The sequence below is a fragment of the Colletotrichum destructivum genome, chromosome 5 (genome assembly GCF_034447905.1).
Source record: "Colletotrichum destructivum chromosome 5, complete sequence".
Classification (NCBI taxonomy): domain Eukaryota; kingdom Fungi; phylum Ascomycota; class Sordariomycetes; order Glomerellales; family Glomerellaceae; genus Colletotrichum; species Colletotrichum destructivum.
Window position 1 is genome coordinate 4572207 of NC_085900.1, and position 26587 is coordinate 4598793.

The 26587-nt window shown below is 55.1% G+C and overlaps 5 protein-coding genes across 5 annotated transcripts; 2 read left to right on the top strand and 3 right to left on the bottom strand.

Moving 5' to 3' along the window:
- Nucleotides 1–305: 305 nt before the first annotated feature.
- CDEST_08933 (uncharacterized protein) lies at nucleotides 306–4398 on the bottom strand. The gene is made up of 2 exons (XM_062925092.1): nucleotides 3112–4398; nucleotides 306–2689 (listed from the first exon to the last, which is right to left on the bottom strand). The coding sequence occupies exons 1-2, from the start codon at nucleotides 3140–3142 to the stop codon at nucleotides 2337–2339; spliced, it is 384 nt and encodes a 127-aa protein (XP_062781143.1). The 5' UTR covers nucleotides 3143–4398; the 3' UTR covers nucleotides 306–2336.
- A 4309-nt stretch (nucleotides 4399–8707) lies between these two features.
- Nucleotides 8708–9848, top strand: CDEST_08934 (uncharacterized protein). The gene has a single exon (XM_062925093.1). The coding sequence runs from the start codon at nucleotides 9075–9077 to the stop codon at nucleotides 9534–9536; it is 462 nt and encodes a 153-aa protein (XP_062781144.1). The 5' UTR covers nucleotides 8708–9074; the 3' UTR covers nucleotides 9537–9848.
- On the bottom strand, nucleotides 8708–14139 carry CDEST_08935 (Putative terpenoid cyclases/protein prenyltransferase alpha-alpha toroid). Its single transcript, XM_062925094.1, has 6 exons — nucleotides 12688–14139; nucleotides 12446–12582; nucleotides 12263–12380; nucleotides 11844–12143; nucleotides 9573–11757; nucleotides 8708–9503 (listed from the first exon to the last, which is right to left on the bottom strand). Exons 1-5 carry the CDS (start codon nucleotides 13422–13424, stop codon nucleotides 11505–11507), a joined length of 1545 nt encoding a protein of 514 aa, XP_062781145.1. The 5' UTR covers nucleotides 13425–14139; the 3' UTR covers nucleotides 8708–9503; nucleotides 9573–11504.
- A 718-nt stretch (nucleotides 14140–14857) lies between these two features.
- CDEST_08936 (uncharacterized protein) lies at nucleotides 14858–15340 on the bottom strand (the record flags this gene model as incomplete). The annotated part of the gene is made up of 1 exon (XM_062925095.1): nucleotides 14858–15340. The coding sequence occupies one exon, from the start codon at nucleotides 15338–15340 to the stop codon at nucleotides 14858–14860; it is 483 nt and encodes a 160-aa protein (XP_062781146.1).
- Nucleotides 15341–23440: 8100 nt separating this feature from the next.
- On the top strand, nucleotides 23441–25975 carry CDEST_08937 (Putative zn(2)Cys(6) fungal-type DNA-binding domain-containing protein; the record flags this gene model as incomplete). The annotated part of the gene is made up of 2 exons (XM_062925096.1): nucleotides 23441–25817; nucleotides 25875–25975. 2 exons carry the CDS (start codon nucleotides 23441–23443, stop codon nucleotides 25973–25975), a joined length of 2478 nt encoding a protein of 825 aa, XP_062781147.1.
- Nucleotides 25976–26587: the final 612 nt, after the last annotated feature.

Below are 26587 nucleotides of genomic sequence, written 5' to 3' on the forward strand. Positions count from 1 at the left end.
TGAGATTCACCATCCCGGCACCATCCCAGCACACCACACGGACTCCCGTCCGTCCCATTCATCCATCGAAAAGAAGGCGAGGAAAATCATCCGAATCCGCTCCCTTCCGATGCTTGACTCTTGCAGATCAACAAGAAAATTTAAATTTTAAAAAAGGTAAAAGAAGAAAAGAAAAAAAGTCGATGGTATCCCGGCATCACGCTAGGGGATCTTATCCTGAACATTTGAGAATCGGGCATGGCTACATAAACCCCTTGGTCGGAAAAGTACATCGTAACGCCACCCACACCACGTGGATGGATTCCTCGCCCAAACCGTCCGACTTTCCCTTGGAAACAATCCAACGCTCTCCCAGAGGGTGAGGGTACATGTCTTCTCGGCCACGTCGACAGCAACATCATCCATCGCCCGATGGCCCTCGAGTCTGTGGCGCAGCTTCTTTTTTCCCCTTGTCCGGTCAGACTATTTATCCCCCCTCTTCGCAGACCCGTCCCTCGATCCTTCCCTCGCCTCAAACATCACAAAAGACCCCATCTTCGTCTTTGTAGTGTGAACCGTACTGCCCGCGACGTTCCTATGCTGGTTCATGAATTGGCTACGAACGCTAAGGTATGCGTGTGGTTGCCTTCGCACGCTGCATGTTGCGTCCTCTGCGTCGGTGGGTGGGCACCATGTCTCGGAAGTCCTGCGCTTGACAGCCGATACATCAGATATCCCGTGCCATCCGCCTCAAAAGTGCCGCCCGCCCGCCCCCTCCTGCTATCCCGCCCGTCCCTCCAGTTCCACATCCTCGGATCCGGGCTTCCACCGCCAACCTCAAGCGTCTTCCGTCTCCGAAAACCCGGGGCGCACATATCCGTCTGACACTCAACCACATAAGAGTAAGAAGAAGGGGGTAAATGCCACGTCTATTTTACGACAGTCAACTTGCTCTGTCGTTGCGTCCTCCCTCGCCTCATCCTACACAAACACACACCCACACACAAACACGTGCTTGCAAATGCCTTCCTGTCACGTCTGATGGTCCCATCTCAATGAACGCGAGTGTTTTTTTTTATATGTGTATATCTGTTGTCGCATCAATTGTCATCAAGTCTTTGTGTGTGTGTGGGTGGGTGGGTGAGAGAGAGCGGGTGTGTCATAATGGTCGTTATCGTCATCGTACGCGCCAAGCAAAGCGTAGCAGAAAAACAGGAGAGAAAAGGGCATAGGGGCCATGAAATCCATTATCCTCCACCACAAACGTCCTAGCCAAGATCTTCCCCTCGGATTCTTCCAGCGTGGTGGTCCTCCATCCACCGCCCCCTATCAGATTCCTCCGCCGGCAGTCGTCTGTTGAAGCCAGGTTTGCCTCCCTCTCGCCGCCCATAAAATAGCCATCCGCGTATTGTGGTGTTCAACTTGAAGAAAGATAGTCAAAAATGGACATGAATCCACTGCGTGCTCTTGCTAAGAGGGGGGGGAAAGAACGGAAAATGGTGTTTCGCTTTTGGGGCAAAGAGACGGACAGGAAGTTACTGGCCAGGTTTTTCATTATGTCCTCCTTTTCCCACCCCAATCTCGTTTTTCTCCTTCTCGGTCTCGTTTTGTTTTTGGAAGCAGTAAATAAAGCGGAGTAGAAGAAATCATCAAAATGCCGAGTCCCACGCCTCAACCATGAGTCTAGCCACCCATCATGATAGCCTTTTTGCAATCTTTTGTAAGGATCGATCGAATATGATAGAGAACAAACAAAACAAAAATTTGAACCTGATGAGCATTTAGTTTGATGAGTGTGTATGCTGCGCTAACAATGACTGTGGGAAACGTCATGAGCGGAAATGAAAGTCGAACGGCCAGAGTCGCCTCTGGCTGTTGATCAGTTCGAAAGCAATGATGGGTCATTGACTGGTACTGTACAATCCCAGCCAATCGCCCGGTGGTAGGAAAAAAAAGAAAGAAAAAAAGGAGTCATGAAAGGGCATAAACAGTTCTCGAGAAGAAAGAAATAACCCAACGGGTTGTGTCCGAAAATTCGAAATTGACCGGCCGGTAGGATCATGAAGCTCAAAAAAACCAAATGTGCCGCGCGGAAACCATGAGTCTAGGTCGTTAAGTCGTTATGAGTCGTCGCAGATGGAAAAGTTCGCGTGTCTTTTGCCCGTTTTGGCCCATATCTTTTTCTTCTTCGTCTTTTTTTCCATTGTGAGCACCCAGGCCAGACGCCTGCCTGGAGGTGTTGTTCTTGTTCGTAGGTGCGTTTCGCCTTGTGGTCGTTCGGCCTCTTTTATAAATGCCGTCCGTCCTGGGCCTCTCTGTCGTCATGACAGGAAGAGGCGCATGCTGCCTATCCGCCTCTAGTCAAAAGAGGCCGTGGAGCTGCTGCTCGAATGGTGACCGGATCGACGGTGACTGTCTCGTGAGCTGTGACTGGACGACGTGTGACGGCTCTTCTTGGAATGGCGGGCGGTCTCAGTGGCCGGCAACCCCTGAACAATCCCGTTGCGGGCAAGCATACCACCATTGACCGAGAAGTTGCGGCAGACCATGAAGGCACGCATGGCGGCGTTCTCCTGGGCCAGCGAGTCGGATTCGTAAGCGAGATCCGTCTGATACTCTCGTCCGTTGACCAGGACCAGACAGGTGTAACCGCTGTGGTCCCGGTAGCACTCGTATGTGGGATCCCTCCATCCACGTCGTCTGCAAAGACCTAGATTGGATCGTTAGCCCCTGGTCGTCTGCACGTCTTTTGAGAATCATGATAATGACAGAGCTGAGAGATCTGCGCATCTACGCCTCTCGCCGAGGTGGAGGCACCTGCATCCGAGCCCAACTTCAATCGCTCCCCTCGCCCCTCTCTTTGAACACTGCATGTCGTTCCCTTGGGAGCCGCAGTATGGAGCTGACGTCGATTACGGAGGGCAAGGCCCTACCCTGGCTTGTCACGATCCGTCAGGGCCCAGGAAGCGCATGTCATCCTCGCCTTTGACAGCATGCAGGGGCAGGCACACGATCTGACCCTTTTCTCAGGTCATAATAGCTAGTCCCACTTATACAGATAATGGTGATGACGACGTTCAGGGGAGCATTGGGTTTCAACAACCCATCTGCAAGACTCCGTTGATGACTTACTCTCAAGGTACTGCATGTAAAAGCCTCCCATATTGACGGTGGTTCCCAATGGGTCGATTGAGAGACGGGACCGTGGTTCAGGAATGCAGGTCCAGGTGCTGATACGGACTGGCCGTGGCAGGGGGGAGGGCGCTGTCCCAAAGTCGCGGAGAGAAAAGGGGGGAAGTGAAGCAAGAGAAGAGGTTAACTCTCAGCCAAACAATGTAGATCAAGATCCGGACGCCGTGGGATGCAATCGAGCCCAACGGCGAGGCGAGCAGAGGAGTCTGTGGTGGAGGATGGGCTGGGCTCGCACGCAGTCTACGCACCACACGACGAGCTGTCTTTTTTGGCGGGGGTTGTATGTAAGTAAGGCGTAGGGCAGAGATCCGAAGTGTGCTCGAGGGTAGGTGAGTATGTATGGGTTGGCCCAGGCAGGCAAGACTGGAAGAAGAAGAACTGGGCTGGGATCGGTCAAGTTTCGAACAGTTTTTCGTGGTTTTCGGGCTGGAGAAGTAAGGCCTGGGGAGGAGGTTTGGAGGGGGCGGAACAAAATGAAGAAATTCGGTGGAAGGGGTGCTGATGTGTTGTAACTCTCCAAAAATGTGTGGATGGATGAGTTGTGTGTGCGTGTGTGCGCGTGGTGGGTGTGGGAGGTGGGAGATAGGTAGGTGGTGTTGTAAGTTAGACTACGTATCCAGGGCTTCCGCTTGTTTGGGTTGGGTTGCAGGAAACCATCTGAGCCGTTAATGGCGAGACATGTGTCTGCTTTATTGCAGAAAAGGGTGCGTTAACCCCCCTCCTTTCTGTCTCTCGTCTCTCTCTCGTGCTCTAGGCTTGGTGATGAACTAGTGCGGGGGCAGGGGGAGGGGTGGGGAGAGTGTGGTCAAGCAACATATCCCAGGTCCAACATCGACGTTGGTAAGGGTACATCAACATAGCAACAACACTACCCGTGGTAGTATGCGGTAATGAAAGCTGCGGCGGCAACGGCTGCGGTGGGAAATGAGGGACCGGACGAGAGAAAGAGGGGGATGCAAGAGAGAGAGAGAGAGTGTGTGAGAGAGTGTGTGTGTGTACCTCGGAGGAGAAGAAGAAGAGGAGACGAGGTAGGTTGACAAGCAGCAGGGCGTCTGCGTATGCGTCTGGGCAGGGACATGAAATGACAGGCGCCGAGTGGACAGGGAGCAGAAAAAACCGGGCACTGCGGAAAGTGCAAATGGGGTGGTTCTCCCAAAAAATGAAAATAATAAAAATGGTTTTAGTTCTGGTCTGAGATGCAAGCGGCGATGCGGCTCTCGAAAGAGTGTGACCCATGCTTTGCTGCGTTGGCTCGTCTCGTTGCCAGTTGATAAAATCCGCTGGAGACTAGACAACTCCACACACCAAGGAGGGGGAGAGAGGGGGGAGGGGCAAGGGGGGTACCGGCATCATCGCTGGGCCAGGACTACCAGGGCCAGGGCAGGCCCAGGCGAAGATCTGCTTGCCGCCTGGTCTCTTGCTCTTGCACCCTTGGGTGCTGTGCTTCGGTCCGCCTGGTACAATAGTGCCTATGCTGCAGCGACGGAGCATCGAGAGTCGTTGCTGTGGTCTCAAGAGTGTAAAGAAGCCAGAGCCATCTCGAGTGCATTTCCCAGCCTGGGAGATGACCTGCCACGGTGGTCCAGGTGGTAGCCCTGATGCTGGTTCCTGCGCGCAATCTGTCCAGCCGCCGGTCGTGCCGACTTACACTTTCTTCTGTTTGAGAGTCGGCTTGCATTTAATTGCCAACGACATCATCATCACAAGCAAAGGCGCGCGCCTCCGTATGCAAGCAAAGTACATGCCTACATGCCCACATGCCCACATGCCTACATGCCTACATGCCTACATGGTCGAAACTTTGGGCGAACTCTGTAGCCCGCCAGGTCGCAAAGCGGGCTGCTTTAGCTGCTTTAGGGCTACAGCAGACAACATTGCCGGTTCTCGAGGGGGGAAGCTGAGAGGAAAGGCAAAGACCGACGAGGGTTGCGAATGCAGCGTCAGTGGCGAAATGGAACCTCTTCGAAGCCTGGGGACCAATCTGGTGAGCCGGCCTCAATGGCTATACGCAGAAACGATTGGCACGGCACTCGTATCTCCCAAGAAGAAGCCAAGCAACTCTGGCCCAGAAGTCAACATGACATGTGGGATACAGTACGATGTATGCTGATGCCGGGTCCAGGTTTGGTCTCTGGGTGATTTGCTTCGCGCTGATGGCGAGTCAAAACGCCAGAGCATGCTTATTTGACTCTTTTGTGCTCCCGTGGAGGGATGTGCCTGGGAACAATCGGGGCGGCCCTATCCAGTGCGCATCCAGTGAGCGTGGAAAGGGGGGGCAAAGGGCGACTGGCGAGAAACCAGAGCTCAGAATTGTTAGCTGTTAGCTGTTAGCGGCGACTAATGATGCACCTGTAATCAACCAGTCTCTGGTGGTGGTGGTGGTGGTGGTGTCGTCGTCGTCGTCGTCGTCGTCGTGTTGTTACCCACCGCCAATTGTCGGTTGCTTCGTCACGGGCCGAGCTCTGCCAGCCATCGCCATGTCTATACTTAAGAGGCCATGTACATCGTACACTGCTTGCTGGGTTTGCGTGCATGTACGTATATAGGCCGCGGTAGGTTCGGACTCGGAAGGCTAGCGAACCCTTCCAGCAATGACTGCACTGCGATTGTAGTACGTTAAACGCCGAGATCGAGTCCCCTTGCTTCCACTGCTCCGCTTGCCGGTTAGTCACTTGTGTTGCGGGACCCGAGGTTGAGGGATTGGAACGACGACACCGACAACTTGGAAGGTGACATTGTGATAGCAACAGAGAAGGCCGGAGAAGCTAGGACTCGTCTCTTGTCGTAAGAGTTATCGGCCACTCTGAGTTCGCCGTGCCATGTCAGGCAAAGCCTGACCGGGCCAATTGATGCTAGCCGGGACAGGGTAACGACAATGGTTGAACGGCCAGGCGCCGGGGCCCACGCTTGGGATCATTCAGTGGCTCCCAATGATGTGCAGCGATGGCGGGCGATTCGCACGAAATGATCAGAGCCAAAAAAAAAAAAAGCAACAACAACATAAACCCCCATCTGTCAATCTGCCTTGTCGTGTAGCGCAGCCCGCCCTTGTTCTAGTCAGAGATGGCAAGAATACAAATGCTCCTCCAGCAACTCGACAAATCAGCAGCAGAGAAGACGAATAATACCCCGTACGTTATTTATCTGTACACCGGTAACGACCCCTTCTGGTGACGGAACAGCGTACCGTCACTAAGCAGCGAACGAGCGAGCGCTTGCTGGACAGCTGGTCGTTCGCTTGTTGGCTCGGGAGCGTGTGTGCCAGGGTGCCGACTAAAATAGTGGCCAGCGGAGAGAAGAGCCGGTATGGCGGCGAGACGCTGTTTTGTTTCTCGTGCTTGTGATGCCACTGCTGCTGCTGCTACTGGCGCTCTCCAATTCCATGGGGGTCGAATGCCATTCTCCAGCCTCCAAGGGAAAGGGAAAATCGATGACACACGGCGACAATGACTAAACGGTAGGCGATCGGAGGCCAACCATGTTTGAGGTTCAAGGACCCCCGGCAGGCGGCAGCGTCCCCCCCTCGCGGACAGGATGTCAAGGTCGGTGAAGAGGTTGTTTCTCACATCTAGTTGCTGCGAGGGACGTGGACGACGTGCATGAACGCTCTGAGCGCCGAGAGATGGCTGCCAGGAGTGGATTCGACGGGGGCGAGATGCATTGGCATGGGGGAGCTCTGTTGAGACAGGAGTAGTGGGAATAACGAGTGTGCGCTGGCGGATTGCATTGCGATTCTCTAATAGTGAGAGAAGTATCCGTACGTCCCTCTCTCTATCTCTCTCTCTCTCTTTCTCTCTCCGCTCCCCCCACCCCTCACTCTGTGTCAATTGCATTACGGGAGTTGCAGCGTGTATGTCGCCTAGATCGACCAAAGGCCCATCTTGCTGTAAGGTGAGGCCAAGGTTTAATGACACGAGCAAAGATGGATTCGGCAGGGCAGGCGAGTGTGGAAGAGCCGAGAGAAACAGAAGCCACTGACAAAGCCACACAGATGCAAACCGTTGGATGGCCAGAAACAGACAACGACGGCGACAGACCCGAGAGGAGAGGGAGGGGTGCGAGGGGTTGGTAACGAGTGTCAAGTGTCGTGAGGTCTGATCGGTTCCGGTACGGATACTTGGAGGTGAAGAGAGAATCTTAAACGGTTGGCTTTGTTTTGTTGTTGTAATTGCTGCTGCTGCTGCTGCTGCTCCTCCACGCGGGGAAAAGAAGCAAGGCCTCAATCGTCAAGTATCGTAGCCAATCTGAAAGGGCATGAGGTATGTACTGCTACTCGCCTCATCCTTGGGAAGATGGGTGGACGGGTACGGATACCTTGGACGTGGGTTGGTGGGTGCCGGCGCGTCAGCAGCAGCAGCAGCAGCAGCAGCAGCAGCAGCAGGCGCCTTGATGCAGCGGTGCGTAGTGTACCTAGGTCGCTAGGCAGGTAGCTAGGTAGCTAGGTAGGTAGTGCGCGCGCGAACAGACAAACAAAAGGCTGGGCAACGAAAGCGCGCAGGCCCCTTCTGATGCAGGCCATCATGGCCCATGCAATGATGAGTTGGCAGTGCCGCCGCTGGACGGTGTTGCTTTATTGAAGCTGGGGTGGTAGCAGGAGTCAGGGAAACAAGGCCGACGGCGAGACCTCGATCCAGACAAAGGCCGGGTATCCGTACAGAGTACAGATACATACTTGTCCTTGCTTGCAATGCCTTCTTCCATCTGGCTCACCTGCCTCATTGACGTCTGGCATGACCCCTTAGTTGCTGGCTGTTACCACTGGTCTCTCTCCTGCCGCCATCGAATCATGTTCATTTCCTCTCGACGGCACTCAATGGATGAGAGGGCGGGTATATCCTACCCCCCTTGTTCGCGACCGCGATCTGGCACTGCAGGCAGGGTCGGGCAGGGCAGGGTATGGAAAATGGAGACTAAGGTGGGCAATACGTGCAACAATAGGGTCATGTGCGGCGAGTTGAGAAAGGTTTAGATTGCGGCGGGCGAGCTTTTGTTGCTTGTTCATGGAACATGGAGCAGAGGAGAGGTTGGCAAATCGCAGACTGTAGATAGATTGCAGCGTGCAGCCGGACGGTACAAGAAAAGGAAGGGATCGGTCGGCGAATCGCTCGTGCTTTCCTTCCACCCGAAGTAAATCTAGAAGACTCTCATCGCTACCTTACAACGTACTCTCATCACATCCACCTAACACCACCTAGGTAGGTACCCACTCACTCGTTCACTCACCTGCCACCTTTCTCCCCCAAGGTCCATCCCTCGACAAATCTCACAAGGCTAAGGAAGCGAATCAAGCTAAGGAAGCGCGGAAGGTGCGTCGAACAAGTCAACGACCCCTTCCTGACCGGAGAACTACCTTAGCGCTCGCCGCAGACACCGTCCGGCCATCTGATTCGACAATGGCATCCTTATGGAACCCTGTCCTCCCTCGTCGTCCCTTCCATCTGAATTGGGTCGAACTTTCCCTTCGGTGCTCCCCATTTTCTCTCCACCTTTCTTCCATTTGTCTGTCAAGTCCATCTCCGCCGACTGGCGGCTTTCTCTTCGATACCTCGATACCTTCCAATGTACCCATCTTGGTACCTACCCAACTAACTCATCCAGGTAGGTAGGTAGTGGGGAAACGAGGCAGGGACGAGGGGGGAGGAGGTTGGATCAACGTAACCTGACCTGACCTGACCTGACTTGACTTGACTTGACTTGGAAAACCATGGCATGTCGTCTATTGTGAGAGAAAAAACATCCCGCGACAAAATCGTTGTGAGATTGGACAATCCAGCAACAGCCAATTATCTCCGAACCTTAGCTTTAAACCGAGTTCGGGCTAACCCTGTCAACCAAGATCCGGTGCTCCAACGTCGAACGACATAGACACACCTCCGAAAAGCACGACCCTTTTCCCAAAGTGCATGTCCGTCCCTCTCTCTACTCTCTCCGTACCATGGCTGGAAACCAGAAATCGGATTGGGGACATCCTCACTACGCCTGGGATCCCTCTCAAGACGTTTTTTGAGGGTCCTTATCCACCTCTTGTCATTCCCCATGCACGCCTGACGAGAGTCAGGGTGAGAGCGCGCGCGTGGCAGACAACCCCACCAAGCTTGTCGTTCCGTACTATTGTCACCGGTGTACCGCGGCAAAGGAAACAAAGAAAAGAATCCCACAAACAGGCCACGCGCGACTGCTCTCACCGTCTCGGGTTATCTGGCCATTGTGCTCTGCCCATCCGCCGTCGCACAGAACCCCATCTTAGCCGGGCTTTTCGAGACCACAACCTGCGGGATCCGGTGGTCTGGGAACACCAATTCGTGATTAGGCTGGCGTCCCTCTTGTGTATCATGTACGACACCTCATTCGCAGTCCGGAGCTGACCTGGCATGGTAGCGTAGATATTGACGAGGGGTTACAGGCAAAGAAGAAGAAACCCACCGAGGGCCTTCAGTGAGCCCATCTTCGCCAGACCATCTGCCACACCCCATCACCCCGCCCGAAAGAAACAACACATATGGCCTTCTTTCAACGTCATTGTATACCTAAAACGCCATTGGACAAATCTGCCAACGGACCCGACAAGCCGATGTGGATTCATCGGAATCAAAGGAGGCGTCCGACCTCGAAGTGGGACCCTCGTTGAAATCGACGTTGCACCACATGCCAGACCGCCGTTCTACCGTTTCGCCTGCAGAAAGACATACCACGCCACTGTCTTACCATCTCTGCTCTAGTCACTTAACTTTTCTCAGCTTGACTAATCTGTCTTCTTTCCGCTATGAGCCACGAACAACATGAACACGCCGCTCGCCGTCGACTCCAGCCTGGCGGATCCAACTTGTGCGTCTCCTCGCTTGTATCAGCCGACGACGCGGCCTCTACAAGGAACAGATTGCAAGTCACATTCCCTCTCGAGACACAAGCGGCCAGTTTCAGCGACCAGGAATACAATTAGGAACTTGCCGGCTCTTGTTGTGGTTGTGGTTGTTGTTGCTGCTGTTGTTTGTTTTGATATCAAAGCCTATCTCGAAAAGAGTGGTTGGCCGCCTGCGTCCCCCTCATGTATGACAACTAAGCCATCTGCGCCCAGGCCCTGCGCGCTGCTGTAAGGCGAGATGCGCCAATCGAACTTCGCGTGGCCGCCATGGGTCAGGTCATTCTGCCGGGGTTGACTGTCCACCACGCTTTCGCTCGCAGCAAGGTGCTTCTCTCTCGTGCAACCTATTGTCCGTCCACACGCGCACAGCAATGCTGATCCGGTTTCTCTTGCTTCTCACCAGTCTCGGGACTAAGGCTGGGGTTGGGGTTGGGGTTGGGGCTGGTCTCTCCGCTGCCCTCATGTCTCAAATCTGCCATCCCAAGACAAGCATCCCACAAGCGTCCCGTAACCGTCAAACTACTTTAGTACAGACAGAACACGCGACGGCGTCGGTGGGCGGCCACACCACACGAGAACCGCACGGCAGAGGTATCAGAGTGGCGTGTCGCAGGGGCTCAAAGCGCGAGATTGGCCCCGGCTTGGGGATGATGTGCATTCCGCTGCCACCACGTCGTGGCGTCGAGCGCCTGAATAAGCAAGCAGTAGAAGGACCCCTTTCTTCCAGATCATGTGCAGCGCCTGCCTCCGGCCGTGAAGTGGCGTTGGCGGGATATGTTGGTCCGCTGCGGGATGGATGACGAACGAGGTGAGCGACGTACACACTGAAGGGCATCTGCAGATCCCCCCCTTTCCCTCTCGCCTCAGCGGCCGGTTGGTCCCCTTGGAAGGCCAGAAATGTGGTTTGGATATGCAGTACCCTGCTGTCATAAGACATGCCCTTTCCTCCGTCGATTCGTATGCTGCACACCTGGTCATGCAACTCGACCTTTCGGGAGGCCCAGCCTGGAACTCGACATGCACAACCACAACCGCCCGCCGCCGCCGCCACCAACCTGTCCTCCCTGCGCTGCCATATTGTCGTTGATGAGTTGTTCAAACTCGCACATACGATCCCTGTCCGAGATCTGTCTCTCTTTCTCTTTCTCTGTTTCCCTCGCGCGCCACCCTACCTGGGCCACGAGCTGCAGGTGACGTTCCACCATGTTCCTTCCGATGTCCCCATTCCTTTTGTTTCCCTTCTAGAGCTTAGGAGGGACCCGTCAGTAGGCGCGCTTTGAAATTGCCGAGTTCGTCACGGCAACGTCTCCGCCACCCTGAACGGCCCAGCCCTCCTGCTTCGCATAGCCCACGTGACACAGAACGTCCGACGTCTCCTCCTCCTTCTCGTTATTATACACCTTCATACACACAAAGGGGGTGGGGGGGAGATGGCCGCCTTGGAAGCGGCCACTCTTTTCGGTGGCGGGCTTTAGAATCCCTGTTTGGACGCGAAATACGCCTTCATGTCGTCGACGCTCTCCTGGGGGATGGTGTAGACGGGGTGGGTCGTCCCGACGCGGTCCTCCTCGTCAAATATCTGTGTATCCTCAGCACAGGGCGACACCACCCACCTAGGCTCCGGTAGGATCGTCTCGTCTTCGCCGACATATGTGAGATCCCACTGGTGTTGGGCCGAGCTCAGTCCCGAGAGGACGTAGCAAGTGTGATACGCATCCGACGGCCTGTGCTCATTCGAAAAGGTTAGCGACGAACCTTTCACGGAGGCGAACACTCTCTATCGCCACACGGAAGGGGGGAAAACCCTCACCTGCTGGGCTTGTCACGGAGGCCGCCACGTTTCGACCGGTCCTGGCCGCAGCACAGAATGTACCGGATCAACCCTTCACGACTGTACAGACTACCCTGGTGCGGGGCAAATCGACCGCTGGTCGGCTGATCCTCGAGCTCTCTCGCACCCTTCAGCACAGCGTCAATCAACGGCCAACACCCACCGACCCAGTGGCTGTAGCAGCCGTCGACGAGCTTGTTCGTGCGGCCGCTGAAGCCACCCTCTGGAGCATACTGACGTGACGAGAGCCAAGAGATGAGTCGTGGCACGTCAAGGTATCTGTCGCCCGGGAAGCAGAAAGAGTCAGTTATGCGCTGCTTTGATGTCAACCCCTCAGTGGACGAGGGGAATGAGTAGGGGAGGGGAAGGGGGTCCCCAGGCAGCGGGCCTGTACGTACTTCGGAATGATGCGGTGCGGAGTGTCAAGAATCGAGAGGCAGCCTAGGGCGCAGAAAGCGTACGCTCCATGCGCTTCACCATCCGGCTTTCCCGATATTCCGCCCTCGAACGTCTGGCCTTTATTGGGTGAGCGCGGGCGGGCGGGCGAGAAACAAGGCAACCGGGGCTAAGGCATGACTTACATCTGCGTACATACTCGGCCAATCCAGTGAAGAGCGTGGGCCGGCCGGGCGTCCAGGCCGGCGAGTCGGCGGAGAGGTCCAGAGGAAGGTTCAGGAGGGTTACAATAACGGCTGCACAGTACGCTCCCCTGGAGAGCCTGTCAGAAAATACCGATGGACGTACGCCTGCAAGCGTGCCGCGCCGAACGAGCGAGAAAGAGAGATGGAGGGGAAGGGAAGACTGATTGTCATATCAAACGCACCTGACGTCTACTTCTCCGCCTAGCGTCATCTGTATCCCTCCGTTCGGTTGTTTGAGGGAGCAGAGCCACCTCCACATGGACTTCCTGTCTATGGCTTCATAGGCATCCTCACCGCCGACGATGGCGAGGGCGAGGACCACGGCGTAGGTCGTGGCGAGGTGGGAGTTTTGCCCATGACCGCCTCCCATGCCACCGGAGGGGTTTTGCATGGTCCGCACCGTCTCGATCAGGTCCCCTCGGTACGACGCCGTGTCGTAGCCTAGCAGGGCCAGGGCGTTGAGAGACCAATACAGAAACCACGGGCGACTGGCATCGGCGGCCACATACGGGGCGGGGAACCGGCCCAGCTGCTTCTGGAGGAATCTGACGTGGTTGTCGCGGAGCAGCGAGGGGACTCCGTGGGCGTTGTAGTCGATGTCGGCGTCCGTCGCGGCCAGCAGCGGGACGCACTCCCGCACCGTCTCGTCCTGGGCCTGCGACGTGGCTGTCGCGAGCGTATCACGGATGGGGGGAGGCGCCGTGAAGAGGTCTGGCACGGCGGCGTTGGGCTCGGTGCTCAGCACGTCATCGCTGGCGGAGTCGTCGATGAACTCCTCGTCCACGTCGCTTTCTGCCGGGCATTGCGGCAACTCGCCAGCCGAAGCAGCGGCCATGTCTGGTAGTGGTGGTAGTGCTGCTGCACGCTTGATGAAAGTGACTTTGGGGCGGCGGTTGAGAGGTTTGATGCGGGGTCTCATCTCACTCGCGGCGGGGAATGGGAGAACGCAAGCAGTCCGAAAAGTTGGGCTAAGACATCAACTCTCATTAACGTGTGAAATTTTCAAAACTTCATTCTTGTCGAGACCATGAGATTGAATACCAACCCGAGAGAGCTGTTGCTTTTGTGTAGTGGCGATGAGCGGCCCCCTCAACCCACCGCTGGTAGTGCTAGTGGCAGGAAGTTCATAAAAATGGGTCTCCGAGACTCTGATTGGTTGTTCGTAGGTCGCGCTATTACTAAGGACAGGATTCTGTCGCCCTCCGAGACGCCAAATCACAGTATCAAACTCCGACGACGCTCTCACGAATGACAGTGTACACAGGCTGAGGTTGATGGATCGTTTTTAGTTGATCTGGCTTTTAGCTAATATCAAAGACCTGTTTCGTCAAATATAGACAGGTACAAGTGTGAAGAGGCTGTCACACGAGCGAGGGCTCCCCGGAGCTCACAGGTACTGAGCCTCTGTCAACGGGAACCAGGTCTGCGACGAGGATGTGCCTGCTGCATCTACTCATTGAGTCACTGCTGTACGACGAGTCAATTCACCAGAATAAAAGAGTTGGCCGACCCTGATATCTTGTTCTAAGAAGCCGGCCTTTGGCAAAACGCCTCAGAGAGCATAGCTATGTGTGGCCTGTGACAGCCATGCTTGCCATCTACCAAACATGCAGAGCATATCTCCAAACTTTGACTATAAAAAAAAAACACAAAGTTAAATAACAGACCATTGAGAAAACATACATGTAAAAAATATTGAAGCTCGTTTCAATCATATCGTTGAATAGTTCAGTTTCAATCCTCTTTCGCTTAAGAGACATTGTATTTCGGGGAAGTACTGGTAACCCACAGCACCCGAACCTGCGCGTCTCCAAAACTGCTCATATAGTTTCCCAATTCCACCCCAAGATGCAGTTCCTCATGCTTGACCGTCTTCTTGTTATATTCCTTCTCTTGTATGTACGACATCATTTCCCTCTCGATGTCGCAGGAAGTGAGCGTGTTATCTCGGCGAAGGATCTGGCATGACGAGCCAGAAGCCTGGCAGCGTTCTCCCACCTTGACAGCCAACCAGATAGTGGCCCGGGTAGCGCGGACGGGGATCCAAGGTTCCGTAAAGGAAATGCCGTTACCTGCCGGGTCCTCGTACGTACGCGAACCATTCAAAGCAACAATGTAGCTAGACATAGTAACGAGAACGGGCAGCCGAATGGACAAGTCTGCGTTGGTCATGTAGTATGTCACCGTGTCACAGCCGTTTTCCGCATCCAGTCGGGTTTCCCAGCGAACTCCGGCGTAGCCCTAAAACGCCTCTAGAGAAGGCGCAAGCAAGCTCGTCCAGTCTGCGGGGACCGATTTGGTCCAAGACCAGCAGAAAATCGTTATCTCGTTCGACGGCTTAATGATCTCTTCTTACAGTCGGGCGAAGGCTTTGCTTCCCTCCCCGTACAGCAGGGGCATGCTGATTCCAAAAAAGCCCAGCAAACAGTACGCAGTGTCCTCTTCCCTCGTTATCATTCTCTTCGAAGCCCAAGACATTCTCCTCGCCAAGCTGGCGCTGGCCACAGACTCTGCAGAATTCAAATAGCCTTGATCGATGCCAGTAATCCGAGCGAACTCGCAGACCATTGACCCTCTTCTGGTGCCGATCCTGGACCAATCCACCGCGTAGAACGTAACTTTCGTCGGCGCAAGGAGTTCTGGAAGGGTCCAACTTCGTGTAAACCAGCGACTGTTCGCAAACTGCTTCGATAAGACGTCATGGTCGGCTTGGGCCGTGGGAACGTCCGAGAGATAGGCAAAGCATTCCTGGGACTGGGCATACCATGCAAACATGGAGTTGATCGCCTCCGATAGCTCGACCGAGTTCGTCTTGTCGACGCTGATCAGGCGCATGTTGCTTCTTGAGGCGAGCTTCTGGAGAGTGGGGAACTGAAGACTTGGGCGAGAACTGTAATGCTGGATAGGTAGACACTGACGAAAGTGAGTTTCGACAATAGGTTTGAGGGTTGCATCAGGCAGTCAATCAAATGGACGGAGTCGCCCCTACTCTTTCATCAGGTAGAGATGGCTGTGATGAGGATAGTCCCGAAGCTACGAGCCTTGTAGAAAGCAATTGGGACGCGGGAGAAATGGGTCAGTTGAGCTGTCGGCCGCAAGCACCTTTGACTTTTCCAACCTGATCAACATCAATACACTCAACGGGCAGGCTGCAGCTGTTGTTGCGTATGCGGGCGAGAGGCTCATGGAAGCCTGTGATTGTACATGCCCGACCAATCCGATGCAGGTGTCGATGAAATCACACAGCTCCGAGTTTGTTACAGGCTGTGGGCTCTACCTTGGCTTCAAGTGATAGGAAAGGACATAAGGAAGAAGGTGAGTGGTAAGGATAAGTGCTTCAATCATGTAATGTCCAACTTTATTGTCTCAGACTCTCCGCAAACTGTCCAAAGGTTGACTCTAATCGCTACCATAGGGTCTCTAACACTGTCACACTGAGCTTAATCGTGGTACTCGAGATATGAAACCTTAGATGGGCCGAAATAACTGCGAAAGAGCCCTACAAGCTTTCCATTCTGTCAAGGGTTGGAGTGCACGGTACAGAGGTTAAATTGAAGTATTGGTATGAGAAGATAGCTAGATATACCTCTGCCTCACTTTCTCCTGAGCTCGCGAGCAAACAGTCCTTGCGTAGACTTGTCGGAACGTTGGGACCAGCATGGTCTCTGCAGGCTCTAGGGCTGTAAAGATACTGGGTAATCCGAGGGATGACTGCAAGTATAAACCTCAGCGGAAGCAGTGTTTTGATGTTAACATAAACATTCCTCTAATCATTGGGATAAGCACGGAGGGGTCTTTGATATGCTATACAGAACCTGTGCTTGGCGGTAAAAGCTCGCCCCTCTGCCATCTAGGTTTTGAGATTTTAGAGTGTGATCCAACAGAATCGCATGATAATTAGAGACGTGAGTTATCAATATTCGTGAGATGAAGTTGCCATGAGACAACAAAGCACTCGCTCCCAGGTTTGAGATGAAGTTTGCCCCCAAAGCTTTTACACAACTGTCCTCTATATGCATCTTATTCACTGAGAACTATCATCTCCATTCTCTTTCTATAGACTGGTACGATAAGCCCAGGGAATCATGTTGCACTACAAGCACACTTTGTGTGTGGTGGCAGCGCTAAAGCCCATCAGTATGGTGGCAATGACCGAGGAAAGCCGTATAAATAAACCAGGATTTCGACGTCCAGAGCGGACAACAGAACAATTAACATCCGGCCTCAGACCCTCGGATGGAAATAAACTTTGGCAACCTGTTGGGACGAGAACCAAGGCGGCGGATGCGATTCGTCCGATCGCTCCGCCGTGCCGGGCCCGAACCCCCCCGTTCATCCAAATCCGATCCGAACGGATGACGTCGGCCGTATCGCTGAGCTGTACAGAATCTTCCAGAGCAACGTTCATCTCAAGGAAGCTTCGACGACAAAAGTATCAACTGGCCCATGCCATGACCGGCCTCTCCGACGTGCCCTTCGCGAACCATGTCTATACGGCACAGCTGGGTTTGGATCTTGATCTCAGCGAAAGGAACGACGATGATGGATACAGAAAGCATGAATTAGCGATAAAAGATAAGTGGTTAAGAAGGCAGATGCACCGTCTTGCGATACCTCAGCCAAGCTCCTGCTTAAAGTGGAAGTGGACGGCATTGCGACAAAATTAATTACTGACTTGCATGTACAACCAGCAAATGCCGTTTATCGCACAGTTGGGATTCAACAACTTCAATGTTTGCTTCACTTGCTTGGTAGAAGGCCAAGTGACACTCCCAGCTCAGGATGGGAGAACCGTTAAACGGGGAAGACTCGAGGATTGCTTCACTCAGATCGTTGACTCATTGACGCCGAAACAGCACTTGCTACCCGAGTCCTCAAATGTGTCCCGACCTTAGTTATTCCTCCCCAAAGTGTACCACTCGACAATGACGCAGCCCCCACCGAGAGGCGTTTCATGACAGCACACAACGGGGAAAACGCAAACGTCCTTGGTGATATGAGCAGCGATTGCTGCAAAGGGAGGCAAACGGTCGCCTGTCGTGATGTGACCGGAACAAGAAAGGCGAACATGTGCCCACACACACATGTGCGGCGTCCAGGTTTTTCCGCCCTCGCACCGCGGAGCGGTCAGTCTTCGCCTGGGATACCACTGGAGCCAGCACATCATCCGTTGCATGTGCATGAACCAAGAAACCCGGAATTTTTAAATGTGTTTCCTCGTTCGGAAAAAATACAGTATCTTGAGGAACCCCCCTCAATCATGACGGCTCCGAGCCCGCCACGATGGATTACACTGGGATGATGACGAAGAAAGGGGGGGTTGCTTTGTGTATTTGATGTTGGAAGCGGTTGCAGAGCTCGAACTACACACGACTGACATCAGGAATAAGCGGTCAATATCATTGGAAGATCCGAGCACCCTCCCTGGAGGCGGATGGCGGCTGGCGCACCGTCGACCTCAAGGCCGTATGGAGGTCGAGACTCAAGCTAAGCCCGCCAGAATTGTTTCCCAATTCTTGCCATCGGCATCGAGATGGCAATCGAATTATGGTCGGGGACCACAGTCCGTGAGATTGGTTGTCAGAGTGATTGAGTATGGTGGAATACTGACAGATACGGGAGAAACTCTGGTGCCCCGCGTCACAGAAAGGAGGGGTACCGGGGCTCGAGGGGGGTCACATTTATCAATGAGTGCCATGTCGGTCCATTTGCACCTAATCGCTAAGGTTTCCATCCCAATTGGCTCCTCCAAGGTGTAAAGCGAACCGTTATCAAATCGACGAATTGACTCCCTCGGCCCAGTCACTCGGCACGATGGTTATCGTGGGCTCTGATGAGACTCAACAACCAAGTGAGGCTGGCCCGACACTCCGAACTAATATAGCCCATGGCGTGAAGCACTGTCCTGTCACTCACAAGAGTCTCAACATTAACCAGAAGCATCACTTGCATCACGTAATGCAAGGAGGACAGTAGACCGAGAACGTCGTCGGGCGAATCCCGCCAACGGCCAACAGTCAGGGCTCAACATGATTGGCCAGCGGGCACTTCTAGGCGATTTCCTTCACACGAGAAACCTCACACCGCACATTCGAAATACAGGCGATGGATGGCCTGCAGCAAGTTTCTTTTGCCGTCCAATAAGGCAGGCATTGGAGGGAAGGGGGCGATGGCGGGGAGACACAGCCGTACCTGAGCAAGCCCCTTGCCAGTTACCAGACCTCATCCACCACCCCCTCCCGAACTCTTGCCTGCACCCAATGGCTGGACGGGAAAATGACTCTCGCTCGCATTGCTGCCGGACGATTTCGCTGGCCGGCCTTCTTGCATCTCATTCTCCGCCTCGGTGCCGGGTCGCATTCGTCGATGGGGGAGGGATTCGATTCGCTTTGGCACGAGGTTGGCAGCTAAGACAAGACAAATGGCTATTCGGATATCAAGTCCTGGGCTTCGTAGCCGTTGTACGACGTCGGCTTCGGCGGATATATGCTTCAGACCACGCGCACCATCTCGATTTTTGGCTGTGCCCAGTAAGTGTCCCGTAAGTGTCCAGTCCATGTGGGGTCTGGCCGCGGTAGAAACCAAGATGGTTAGAGGTAGAGAGCATGCAGGAAGATATGCCATTTTAATGCCATAAATGCGGGCAGCCGCGAAGAGGCAAGTAGCACGAATCGCCATCGCAGAACGGTACCTTTCGAAGTGGACAGGTCGGATCAACCGTCGAATCCGACGTCCGCAGCCCTTTTAGTCTGCTGTATATAGGCTGTGTGCGCGCGTCTATGGCAGGGTCTGGCCGTCGTCGTGAACGAAGTGAGCTGGGAACAGGCGACACCGATCGGGAGACCGACCGCAGATCTGATGCGTCTTATTTGCTGGCGAAGCCAATTGGAGAGACGTGCGCCCGCGGCAGAGAAGGACTAAAAGAGGCTCCCGCTTGCGACGTCGATCGCTTGGTCAAGACAGGAGGCAATTGTGCGTATTGTGTGGTCTTTTCCGGTCGGGATGCACCCTGATTCCAAGCCGTCTTTCCCATATCGCGACGCATCTCCCGCCGTGATGCGTGATACGGGGTGGAGATTAGCCCGTCGTGTTAAGCTGCTGCTGGCTGCTTACCGCACCACGTCAAGTTCGGCTTCTCGAGGAGCAAGCCTGGACCCTGTACTATGTACTGTGACTTGTTTCGTCATCTGCAACTGGTTCGTTTGACAGGTTGATGGCTGTACACTCAGAGCCTCTCCACCTTCGTTGTGGGAGCCGTACTTTGCAAAGGAGAGAGGTCTGCTGTAGTCTCGCAATGGTCACTGCGCCGGCAGTCGGTGGTCCACCTCGTGCTTTGAATCGGGGCCGGGCTTTTCAGCCAACCACTCAAAGTTGGGAGGGTAACAACGGCGCATGATTCAGCGATGCGCCAGGAAGAAACCATCCCCGCGAGGCAGCCCCCCACCAGACCGTACGAGCTGTCCGGCAGCATCGCGTATGGCCCATCCGCCTCGACTAGGCAACCAGCTTTGAAGGCTCTGGTGCCGTTCCAAAATAGCCCGGGGCCAGCTGTGGATGGATGACCGATGCCAGCCAACAACGCAGGAGAGCCCCTCGGAGCTCAGGGTCTGCAAGAAGACAATCCGGACGCAGGTCGTCTCCACGATGTGGGGAAAGAGAGGAGTATCGGGAGCATCAGGTCATTCCGTCGCCAAAGAAGCCCAGGGACAAGCAGGGCGAGCGAGGCCAATGCCAATGGCAGCTTCGACCACCTGCAGTCTGCAGCGGGGTGAGGGGCCTGAAGCGATGATGCGGTTCATCAGCCGAAAGGGGAGGAGGGGGAGTACACGGCTGCCAGGTTTGTGAGGAGTTATCTGTACCACTACAAGGGCTTCGTGAGATGGACTACGATGGCTCGTCCGGCTTTTGTTGGGCCGGCTGCCACCAGCGCCTGGGCAAGCGCGAGGGCGGCGTCGTCGGCTCCTCTCGCCGTTTTGCAACTCGCATGAAGTATCCGTTCAAGAGTACGGATCCGTAGTAGTATTGTGTACGGATACACGGAGTAACGGATAGAAGTGTGCCAGTGCAGGCGTCTGGACCTTGGACCCGTTCTCGACTGGAGCCGTACGAGAAGATTTTCATCCTTGCGTCTGCTAATGTGCAGTGTGTAGATCTGCGGCAACTTGCGATCGAAACCTTGCGCAACAGGCGGCTTGCGAATGGCTGCTCTGGACCTTGCTCGTGGGGCTCTGGCTGCGGTGGTAGGGGGCGGCTTGAAAACTCCGAAGGGTCCTCGGTGGTGAGAGGTGGTGGCCCTGGGCCTGACTCTCTCTCCCCAGCCACTGTAGGCTTGGCATCATGGGAAGGGGCCGAGAAAGGCAGGTTTTCATCGCAGCCGAGGGGCCGATTGAAGTTTTATCGACCGAGGCTGTTGTTGGAGCTTGGTGGTGGGCGGGCGGGTTTCCTCCCTGGACTTGTTTGTGTCGGCGTTGCCGCTTCAAAAACAACAACAGCAAAAACAGGGCGACAACATTGGCATTTTATTGATGTCGTCGACGTCGGTCGTTTGGACCCCTGGGGGGGGTAAGCATCATCCCACACTAATAGACACGCAAGCTGCAAAGCAACGGCGATAACATCAGACACGACCCAAGCCGGGAACGAGACAAGACAGGAGGGCCAATGTGCCGTTGACGCGAGGTGCAGATAGAGTTGCCCGTCAACAGCCGATCCATTGTGTGAGCTGGCGCCTCCGTACAGCAAGCCAGTAAATGTTACTGTGTTGGTTTCTCGGCGAAGAGAGAGCGCTCACTGTGTGCCGTGCGCTGTCTTGATCCTCTCACGCGCACCGCCTCGACTTGCTTAGTGACAGCACCACGTCGACGTGTCAGTTGCACTACAGGCGGCGCAACAGCCCAGTTAGCCACCTTGTACGTATCTGTCCAGACCACCATTGACATCAACCGGCACAGGACATAAGGTAAGCACGGTCGTATCACGCTGATCGACAGAGCCTTGACCAACAGACGGCCAACGTCCGTGGCCTGTGGCCTGTGTGCGACTGCGTCGTCTGTCGTGCCGCGAGAACAGCCAAAATGGCCTCGGGGCAGCCCGCCCGGCGTGGGTTTTTAGAGTCGCTGATCGGGATAACCCTTCACACACCATAAGGTGGTTGCTGCTCAATCACGCCTCGCCCGGTCAGAAGAGAGATCGAAGGGGTGATGCCGGTTGTGTTAGGTGATAACCGCTAGAGACGGCCGGTGGTGGTGGCGGCTGCAGCAGCGTCAAGCGAGAGGCGAGAGGCGTCGCAGGCAGTTCGAGCTTGCGCGCGTAGTCCCGATGCCGATGGCCCAGCTCCAGGTGCAGTTCGGCGCTGGCTCGTGAGAAGCCGTCCGAGGAGAAGAGAGCCAAGGGCCCACTATCTAGACCGTTGTCCGGAACATCCTGTTTTAAACTATTGCCTCTTCGGCCTGCGTGCTGCAGGCACGGGGAGCGCTCTGGAATGTGGGCTCTGGATCAAGTGCGACCTGCGTGCGCGCGTCGCATGTGGTTTGGTTAGGTGGTTTGGTACAGACTCTGCTGCGAGAGACACCAGAGCCAAGACGGAAGACACGATGACTGACTTGTGCTGGTCAACCCCGATGCAGCTCGCCCAGCACCCATGATTCGTGGCAAAAGGACAGGTTCTGGGAGGAAGTGGGGGAGGGAGGGTACTGCAACGTCTTTGATGACATTGGCGAGCGTGAGTGTCGCCTAGTATGGCTGTCCGACTGTGCGTAAGAGCGGGAGAGAGAGAGAAAGACAGAGAGAGAGACAGAGCGTAAGTGACTTCTCAGCCCGTTAGTTGGGGCCCATAAAGGTCAAGCGTAAGTGACTTTGGTACATGGGCATCGTGAAGGTGGAGACTGGAGAGGGTTCAGAAACCTCGCCAGAGGCGGGAAAGAACGTTTCCATTGACGCTTCCAAGGTGGAGAACCACCGAAGGTACGTACCGAAAGAGGCTTGGAGGCTGCGATGGATCATGGCAGCAGCAAACTGCCAACAGCACAGGCTGGAAATGTCAAGTCCCGTGTGTGGAGAAGATAGGCACCTAGGTACCTAGGTAGAGTGTATGCGAGGAAGGAAGAGGTACGTACCATACCCGCCCGGGTCAAGCTATCAGGTCTCGCTTCCGACGCCGTCCAATATCGAGTTATCGGCCTCCAGCCATTCCGCCATGGAACAGGGTCCGGTGGGAGGAGGCCAGCATTCAGTCATATCGCCCAGTCCAGCGTTGGCAACACGATTTGCAACGGCCATCCCACTGTTTTATCCTCCCAAAATACAGTATGGGTTGACTTACAACACCGTCTCACTCACACGGAGGCGGTTGGTTGATTGGACAGGCTTGGATTACAAGGTGGTCCTCGTGAGCAGCCACACCCTCTTCCTCCTCCTGAGTCCTACCTAGGTAGCCTGTAGGAAGCTCCTGCCCCCATCCCCCCATCTCCCCCCCATCCACCAACCCTCCTTCCTCGCGGCGCAACTTCGAAGCAGCAGCAGCCCCCTCCCCCCCGGTCATCCCCGCTCCACACTCGTGCAGCTGCAGAAGGAGCACCGGCGCCGTTTATTGGCTCTGCCTCCCGGCCGGGGCTGGACGTTCAACTGCATCTCTCACCGCTTCTTTCGCGGGCTCGTCGTCGTTCCTCTTCACCCACGCATGCCCGCTTCTGGGCCCCCGTCCAAGTCCTCTCGCCTTTCTCACCACCCGAATCCCTCTCAACCCACCTTTACTGTCCCCCAAAACCTTGGTCGCCTCAGCGAAGAAGCTGTCTTGCTCCCCTCATCCACATCCTCGACGCCCCGACGAAAGAGCGGTGTCCTAGGGAAAAAGCCCATATCTGCGCCCCAATTCCCGTCCCTCGACTTACACCTATTCCGTTGTTGGTCCTTTTCCCACGATTGACCTCGCCCAACATGAACGTCAACTTCGATTCGAGTGGAGGCGACGCCCTCTTGGACCTCTCCTCCTTCGACCAGCGGGACCGGTTTTCCTACGCCTCGCAAATCCCCTCGTCCCAGAATAGCCCCCAGAGCGTCACCAACATGCCTGCTCCGAGGATCTGGCCCATTCCTCTCGATATGGCCTCCAACGTTGCAGCCTCGAGCCCCCCTGAGGACCACCACGCCCAGTCGCCTTCACATAGCTCATCACCTCTGAGCCAGCACTCGCAACACTCGCCTTATCAACAACCTGTCAACTCGTTAACCGACTGGGCCCTTCAACAGCACCAGCATCAGCATCAACACCAACAACAGCAGACGCCCCATGGACTGCCCGACTACTCTCAGTTCGTCTCTGACGCCTACATGCCCGTCACCTACAACCCCTATGCCCCAGGCTTCCAGACAAATCCCATCGACTTTCTTCCGGCAACGACCCAGGCCTTGCAGGCCGCAAACTTCCAGCTCGCATCCGCCTTCAACACCATGCCGCCCATGGATGAAACTGTTCCCGCCATGAACTGGAGTCTGGGAATGGAAAGCTGGCACGATATTCAGGCTGCCGCCTCGGCTCTCCAGATTGAGGGGCTGTCACATAGCATCGGCAGCAACTCGCCGACGGGTACCTTTCTCGAGGTCCTGTCTCTGCCCAGTTCCAGCAACGGCGAGGGTTGGTCAATGGTTGTCGAGCAGGGTTCCGGAGCCGGATTCGACCATTTCCAGCAGGCCCAGCCCAACGCGGCTATTTTCAACCCTGGCCAGACCCTGCACCTGCGAACCAACTCGGACTCGTCGGACGGCGCCAATTCGTTCGAGCTTGGCAGCTATGAGGAAATCGCCCCGTTCCCCATCTCGCCCTTTTCACCCGAGTCTGATGGATATGTCGATGCGGGATCGCACCGGAACTGCTTCGGAGACAATCACGCCCACGCTCACAACCACGCTCATGCTCACGCTCATGCTCACAACCACGACACAGTCAGTCCCGCAGCTGCAGTCCCTCCCATGCAAATCAAGAGTTCGGCCACGCCGCCCCGCCCGACGCCCGCTAGCGGCTCCGGCGCCACGTCTCCCCCCATCCTCACCACCGCCCGCAGGAACTCGGGACAGAGAAGGAGCCCCGTCACCGGCAAGGCTACCAAGGCTGTCATCCGCCGCACTTCAACCGGCAAGAAGGACGGCACGGAAGTGAAGAAGGTTGGCCGTAGAAAGGGCCCTCTTCTTCCCGAGCAGCGCAAGCAGGCCAGTGAGATTAGAAAGCTCCGGGCCTGCCTGCGTTGCAAGTTCCTGAAGAAGACGTGTGACAAGGGCGAGCCCTGTGCTGGTTGCCAACCGTCTCACGCCAGACTCTGGCAGGTTCCTTGCACCCGCATCGACATCAAGGACATCGGCTACTTCATGAAGGACTGGAAGGCCGACTACGAGCGCCACCTTGGCCGCGGTGTCTCAGTCTACAACGTCAAGGGCTTCGCCCAGAACGAGACGGTCATGTGGATCACGCACGGTTACGGCTTTGCCCTTCCCGTCTATGTCCGCGAGGTTTACGTTGCCGACGAGAGCTGCTTCCAGGTTGACTGGGTTGAGTCTTGTCTGACCGACCAGGAGCCCATTGACTTTGAGCTCCGCACCGAGAGGCTCGATGTCGGTGCCAAGGGTGTTTCCGTCGAGGCTCTGTCCGACTACCTTGACAAGCACATTGATGGCGGCTTCGAGGACTTTATTCAGGATCACTTTGAGGGCACTCCCTTTATCACGGAGATCCTCAAGACGGCCCACCGCTACTACGTTAAGGAGCGCATGCCCGTCATCCGCAAGGCTCTCAAGCTGGTCCTTGCCTACAACCTCACCCTGCACATCACAATGGTGGAGAACCAAGGCGAGGAGGTCCCCCTCGATGGCCAGATCGACGATGAGGATTCCAAGTTCTACGGGAAGACCGTCGCTCCCGTCATGATCAACTTCCAGATCAAGTGCGCCATGGCAGACATGTGGCGTGAGCTGCAAAAGGAGATTCTCGAGGAGCTGTCTGCTTTGTACTCGAGCGTGTACAGCGGAGAGCGTCTCAAGAACTGGCCCACCATCTTCATGCTGGCTTCCATTCTCCTTGCCGTATGGGAAGAGATGCAGTTCGACTGCCACTACCGCGTGCCCGACCCGGCCGCTGTCAACAAGTTTTGCAACGACATGGAGACCACTCCCGTCGGTGTCATTGTTGGCCTTTTCCATGCCATCTCTCAGAAGCTCCCCGCCTTTATGGACTGGGACACTGCCAAACACGGCCATCTCCTGAACAACAACGTTGCTGTCTGCGAGGCCATGACGGAAGTCCGCCAGCATGTCATTAAGCATGGTGAGTTACTGAACATTTCAACTTGTGATGTACACAGATTTGCTAATTGCCCAACAGAGGCATACTTGCGCACGCGGCCTGATGCCAGCTTTGACCGCAATGACTTTGACTGCCTGTCCAACAAGTTCTTGTCGAAGCTCGTCATCCGGGCCAACTGAATGACCTCGATTGTGCTACTATTGCTGCCATATATGTTTCTTTGAGATTATGAATTTGTTTTAAAAGCCCCCGGGTGGGCGATAGTTTTTTCCCTGTCTCTTTTGTTATTTCGAGTCACAGCGACGGCGTTGAACGAGACAACACACACACATACACACACACACACACACACACACACACACACACACACACACACACACACACACACACACGCACTGGATGTCTCCCCCCACCTCTTCACAGTTCACTTCTTTTCGGCTGGTCACCCCCCCCACCACGACGATTCATCGCGATGTGTTACGACCTTTATCATGATTCAAATTACGAATGTATGACTCGAAGCTTCCGGGGTTGGTGGTCTGGAGTCGCGCGCAGGCGCGAAGGGCTGCGCAGCGGCAAAGTGAGACGCGACATGCGCCAAAGACGTTCAGGAGACGATCATGCCGGCACGATAGGCAAACGACAGAGCATAGCAAGCATAGACGATTATGATATGCATTGGAATCGGGCCAAGGAAGGGCCCGCGATAAAAAAAATCTTCCAGATTTGGAGAGGCACGTTGTCCGGTATCGGTATTATTTACGCTGTTGTAGTTAGGCCCAAAACTGATA